General features: G+C 47.6%; 1 protein-coding gene across 1 annotated transcript in view; it reads left to right on the forward strand.

Moving 5' to 3' along the window:
- PIN1 (peptidylprolyl cis/trans isomerase, NIMA-interacting 1) overlaps positions 1-2,169 on the forward strand; it is a gene marked incomplete at its 5' end in the record, with an annotated part of 10,153 nt that extends 7,984 nt beyond the window's left edge. Inside the window, one exon of the mRNA XM_009698112.1 lies at positions 2,060-2,169. Coding sequence (XP_009696414.1) covers positions 2,060-2,169 — 110 coding nt within the window. The remainder of the gene's footprint in view (positions 1-2,059) is intronic.
- Between the last annotated feature and the right edge of the window lie 4,035 nt (positions 2,170-6,204).

A 6,204-nucleotide genomic window follows, 5' to 3' on the forward strand; every position in this document is an offset into this window, starting at 1 on the left:
CCCCCCCACTAAAATACAATTTTTAATCCCTGTTCCTTTTTAGAGTGCAGCATTGCTACAGTTCAGCAACAGTTGCTTCCTCAAATAGATCCTTTCAAGGGTAAACAGTGATATTTTAAGGATTTGTATATAAGGAAGCATTAATCCTAGGGTACCTTCTCTGCTATTTTGGGTTCGGTGGAAACTCAGCTCGTCGTGTTCTTTGGAGATGTACGGAAAGAGATTTTTCTTTTAATTTTTATTTTTTCCTAGCTGTACCAAAATGTAAAGAAATACTGCAAAAGCCAGTTTTCCACTAGGTGGCATTGGAACCATGCGTGGTGGCCAACCCCCTAAGCTGTCACTGCGTCCCCCTCTCTGCCTCTTTATTTTATTTTTTTACTGGACTGACAATGTAATTTGTTAGAACTTGGAGCACTGGTTACTTTGGAGGTGAACTTATTAAAACATTTCAATTTGTCTTCCTGAAACCCTTCAAATAAGTCATGTTTCTGTTCGAGGAAGACTACTGCGGTGTAGCAGGGAGGCTGTTACCTCATCTGAAGTAAAGATTTCAGGTCCTAGTGGAAAATAACCAAAAAATTCAGGTGACAAGGCAGGTCTGGCTGTCGGTGAATGACACTGCCGTTCCAACTGGAGCTTGTGAGCCAGGCAAGCTGCTTGCCTCTCCTAGCAATTATCTAAATGTTGAAATGAGAGAAGCGAAACTCTAGAAAGCCATATGCATCAGGTCACTTCAGTAATAAAACACTTCTTTTTATATTTTTTTTTTTTTTGGAAGAGGAAAATACCCAGCCGAAGCTATGACTAATCCTGAAAGGTAGGAATTGAGCATCTTTTGTGGCATCTGACTGCCTTGCTAGAGAAAGGGGTACGGAGGGATGGAGGTCCGAAAGGAAAAACATAAATTCTGGCAATGTGTGGTCTTTGAAGCATTCAGGAGGTTTTAGTTTGCAAAGAGATTAGTCTATCACTGCAACGTCTGCTGATCATCCAGCTGTCAGGCTGCCTAAAAGCTTTCTGCAGCCCTCTCCAAACGTGCTGCTGAGTCCAAAGCTACAGCGCTGCCTTGAAGCTTGGAGACAGGGGTCATAAACTTACGGGAGATTTATGTTGCGTTTTTGGCGAGACGTTGGTCTATACCTCTCCTCAGGCATCTCGAGGCAAGCTTTGCAAGCGTGGTCAGTGCTAAGAGCAGGGAGTAAGGGTTCCCTCTGTGCCTGGGGGACCGTCACCTCCTGGCCTTCCCTCACAGGCGTCTCGTCCTTCTGCTTGAAGCTTTTGCAGAGAGTCCTCCGGTGAGGCTTTGACCTGTTGGTAACAGTAAAACCTCATTATTTCGGCTGGAGCGGGCAGTTTCTCTGCTGTAACTTCAGTCACGGGAAACTGGGGAAAAAAAATATCGTCCCCCTTGAACCTCCCCGTAGCAGGCTGGTGTCTCTCCTCTTGGCTTGAATTATTCTGGCTGAGCCTTTTCGCTGCTTTATTCCTTCTCCCTCCCCTGCAGTAGTTCTGCTCATGAATCCCCGTGCGGGATCTTTCCTGAGCCTGGATTACCAAACCTCCTGCAACTCAGTGACTTGGAGACTGGAGCCTTAAGAGCAATTCTTATCTAGGTCATGACATTATCCACGTGTGCCTTGTAAATTATTTAGCGCAGCTTGTAATGCACACCACATCCATCCTCCCTGTGTACCTGGAGGGCACATGAGACTGGAAGACGAAAATCTACTTGTGCCGGGGATTCTGCGGAACAGATTTCCCCTGCCTTTTGGGTCCGCAGCTCTCCCAGCATCTCTCCTTGCTGCAGTGATGTCTGTAGGATCTGAACAAAACCCTCTGTTTAAAAAAAAAGAAAAAGTCTGTGTACGTGCATGTGTGAATGACTTGTTTTGAATCATCTTCTGGGAGCAGATGAAAACAAACACCCCCTGCGAGTTATTAATTGGTGACTTTGTTGTTTGCCTGGAAGCTGTCTTCATTTGAGGCCTGCTTGCTCAGAAAGATCTTCCATTCGTTGCTGGGCTTAATTGAACTTTCTGGTGTCTGCTCTCTGCAGGTCAGATGCAGAAACCTTTTGAAGATGCCTCATTTGCGCTGAGGGCTGGCGAGATGAGCGGACCAGTTTTCACAGAATCAGGGATCCACATCATCCTACGCACAGAGTGAAGTGCCTTGGTGACACATAGAAAGGAAAGGGCGAGGGGAAGAAAGGAAAAAAACCCACACAAAAACAAAAACAAAACCTACTCCAACCCTGCACTCTCCCAAATGAACTTCATATCCAGTTTAAAAAAAACAAACAAACAAACAAAAAAAAAAGCTCATTTCATATCTCAATCTCTTCTGTGGCACCTGACACAATGTTTTTCACCTGCAGAGATGCATGGTTAGCCAAGGGTGAGAACACAATCAAAATAAGACAGTAGCATCTTTCATAAGCAGAGAGAATGTTAAAAACAACATTTCTGGCATGCCACAGCTGCTTGAGTTCTGTTGACATGTCTCCTAAGCCGAGGAATTGTCAATGCTAAAGGTCACACTTCAGTGCTTCCCGCATCCACCCCGTTAGAGACGCAGAGTATTTATTGCAGCGCAGCGCTGACGATGGCGGAGCTGACTTGTGAACTCTGGTGCTATGACGGAATGAACTCCCCAACCATCTGCATGTTTCTTTAAACAACATTTTAAACCCAAATGAACCATATTAGCTCTGCAGTCCCGGCGGTTGGTTTGTAGAACTGATTTCCTAAAGCCATTCATAAATTGACCATAAGATATCCAAACGATGAGCCAGCTCAGCATGGGGCTAAGTCCGTCCATAGCTTCCCTTAATGCAGCTGTCTCTCGGCGAGGATCGTCCCTCTGTCCCGTCACGCGGTGACACTGGGAGCTCTCTCCGCTCCTGCCATCGCTTTTGACTTTAAAACTTGAAGATGCCTTTTTGGTTCAGAATCCTAAATGAGAGAGGCTAACGGCCAGTAGTTCCCACTGCAGGAAGATCGGTAGCCGGCCCGAGCTGCGTAGCGGTACGTAGGATGCTGTGCGCTTCCCATGCCAGCCTGAAGTCACTCCATTATTTAGACACGACAGTGCCATTCCGTAGGGCGGTCTGTATTGTGGATTTTCCATTTTAGCTAGAAGGCTTTTTTGGTTGGAGGTTTTTTTTGTTTTGTTTTTCTCAAGCTCCTCTCGATCTACTTGTGGTTTAAACACTGTAAGTTGTTGTTTTCCAGTTACACTGCATTGCTTATGTTTAGTGAAATAAAAACAGAAGAAAAAAAAAAAAATCCCAGCTTTGGTCCAATGCAAACCAGCTGTATAGTTCCAGTTCTCTTAAGCAGAAAATAAAGCCCTCTCCAATTAAACATTTCAAGAGCTCTGGTATTGATTATTTCTCCTCCTTTGCCTGTAGAGATCTTGTTGCTTCTATTAGAACAAACAAAAACCTCTGCAATACGGGCTGAGTTGGCGCTCGCTGTTTTGGGTTTGGTTTTGTTTTGTTGTTTGGTTTTTTTTTTTAAATCCTAAAATAGAAATGCAGCTTGCGTGGTATTAAGAGAAACTTGTCCAAATTTGTCTTAAGCTCTGAGCTAATATTCTTTGTTCTCTTTTGTGGTTGGGTTCTGCTTTGCGTCGAGTCGATGTCTTATTTCAGAACTGTTTAAATCCTGGTATAAGGTGATACTTCAGGTAAGGTAAGTACTTCTAGTGCAATTTAATAACGACCGCCTGCCTCTCCTCAGTTCTGCAGATTTCGGTGTTCCATTGATGGTATGAAATCAGCCGTTATGGAAAGCGGCTCCTCGTTGTGTTGCTCGTTTCTTTTTTTTTATCTGAAAACTCCCATCTCAGAGCTGGGGAAAAGCAACATCACCTGCGTACTCTCTCCCAATTACTGTGATTGCCAAACCCAAACATCAGAATATCGCTCGCAGTTTTGCTTTTTGCAGGCTACGCTGGGGAGATGGAAAGCTCTTGCGCATCGGGTAAAAGTTGGTTTCCATAGCTACACATCGATTTAGGAAAAAGAAAAAAAAAAAGAAAAAGAAAAATATCCAGCTCGGTGTGACAAGCAGGTGAGAACTTCAAAAAGAAAAATTACCTCAAATAACTGCGTGGTATCACGAAAGCAGGATCAAAGGTAAATAAAGACAAGCAGAGATGTCATCTCTGCCTGGAAATGTGGTAACACAATAAAAGCGGCGGCAGCTGAGCCTCTTTCTGTGGCCGCAGTGGTTTTGCTTTCCAACTGTTGTTCCTGCTGCAGCGATGTGATGCCGGCATGGGGTTCAGACCTTCATCGGAAGGTGGGAAGAGGGGTGGGGATCGTCTCTGACCACAAGGAAAAAGTTGATGAGAGAAAGCGGAGAATTTTGGGGTGGGGGTTAAGATGCTGCCGGGGGTTTTCTTATTATTGTCGTAGGCAGCGGGTTCATAATGGGGGAAGAGCTCAAAGAGAAGGTGCTGGCTTCCAAAAAAGTGTTTGTTGATGGTTGGGGATGTTGTTTAGGATATTTACTACCACTTGAAAGCACCCTAACGCTTTTGAGGCTCTGTGCTGTACCTTGGTGTCCAGGCAACGCCCGGGGAAGAATAAAAGCCCTTGGAATCTCCTGCCGGTCTTGCTCAAGGTGGAAACTGCGTTGTAAATGGGCTTAGTGGCCCTCGGGTCTCAGCGTTGTTGGGAATCGGCCGTATCCAGCCCTGCGCTGTGCCAAGGAGAGCTACTCTGTGATGCTTCGTCCAGCGATGCTGTTTTGACTTGGCCTTTCCATTTCCCAGCAGTGAGACCTCGCTGAAACACTCGGCAGAGCAAGCGCGGGGAGGACGGGAGCTTCTCCCGAGGTTCTGCTCGCGGGTTTGGTGTCGGTGACCCCGGGATTTGGGTTCAGCTCTGCTCAGAAACCCAGGCACCGTCCTGGGTCCTGTTTTCTCTTTGCAGAGGTCATAAACCGTGAGCTGCTTTGGTCTCCTGCCCTTTCCCCGGGGAAGAAGCGCTTGTTGCTGTGCTCGGCGAGCATCTGTGATACAGTAACCTGATTTGGCGTGCCGTCACGGGCTGGATTTGGGGCTCCGTCTTGCCCCATTCCTGCAGGGAACCCTGGCTCGGTTCTCCAAACGCGTGTCAACCCTTGGACTCCATCACCAGAGCGGTGACGCTAACGGTAACCGCTTCTGACTGTGTTGTGTTTGAAGCCTTCACTTCTCCAGAAGGATCATTTAAGGGATTTCTTCTGGTTTCTCTCCAGGGCCTGAGGAAGAAGCTGTCGCATCCCAGGAGATCAGGAGCTGGGTTGGAGGCAGGTCTGGGGCTGTTGCAGGAGAGGGATGCTTTTCTCCAGCTCCTTCAGCCCGGAGTTACGCAGTATCGAGGAGGATGAAGGCAAGAGGCAGACAGGGAAGGGGTAGCCCCCCTTCTGCCCGTGCTCCTACCCCAAGACCAGGCTCAAGACTTATTTTTCTGCCTGCCAAATGTGCGGTGTATTATGCACGCCGACAGAGAGGGCAGCCTGTGCTGCAGGAGATTGCATCCATCTCTGTCAAGCACTGTTATTAAAGCAGTGCTGCGAGATTCCGGACTCCTGTCCTCAGGCTGGTGACACAGCAGCTCCCCTACAAAGGAGCTTTGGGAGAGAATTGGAACCGTGTCAGGGTCCCATTAAAAATGCTCCTCTTTCACCTATGGAAGAGGTAGATGCTGAGGTGGGTGGATGTAGGGGACGCAGGGAAGCTCGTACGCACAGCCTGCTCTTTTTTTAGGGGCCGCGGTGAAACCCCCCCCCCCCCCCCCGAAAGCTGCACAGAGGATGCTCACGGTTGGCATTTCTGCCCCAGAAGAAATCATAAGGTTTTTATGGAGGGGAGGGGGAAAAAAGAGCTTCCCGAGTTGCACTGTGGAGCGGTGAGGGATATTCTGGTTAACGGACCGAAGTCTGGACGTGATTAAATCGAACGGTCGAATTGGGACGAGGTTCTGGCGATGTTCGTGTGAAGGGAGAGGAGGTTGAAGTGGTCGTCGGGCGTGTTACCGGCTGGTTCCGTCCCGACACGTTAGTTTTTACAAAGGCTTTGCAGAAATTGTGTTTTCTGGGAAAGACGATAGGAGTTATCCACGGTCTGCTCAAGGAAGTATCTTTATGAGAGCCAGAGGAGGGGGGCAGATGGAGAGGGGGGCAATTGTGTGGCTGAGGGGCCATCCCT

This window comes from Cariama cristata, unplaced genomic scaffold (genome assembly GCF_000690535.1).
Source record: "Cariama cristata isolate BGI_N322 unplaced genomic scaffold, ASM69053v1 scaffold23290, whole genome shotgun sequence".
In the NCBI taxonomy this organism is placed as follows: domain Eukaryota; kingdom Metazoa; phylum Chordata; class Aves; order Cariamiformes; family Cariamidae; genus Cariama; species Cariama cristata.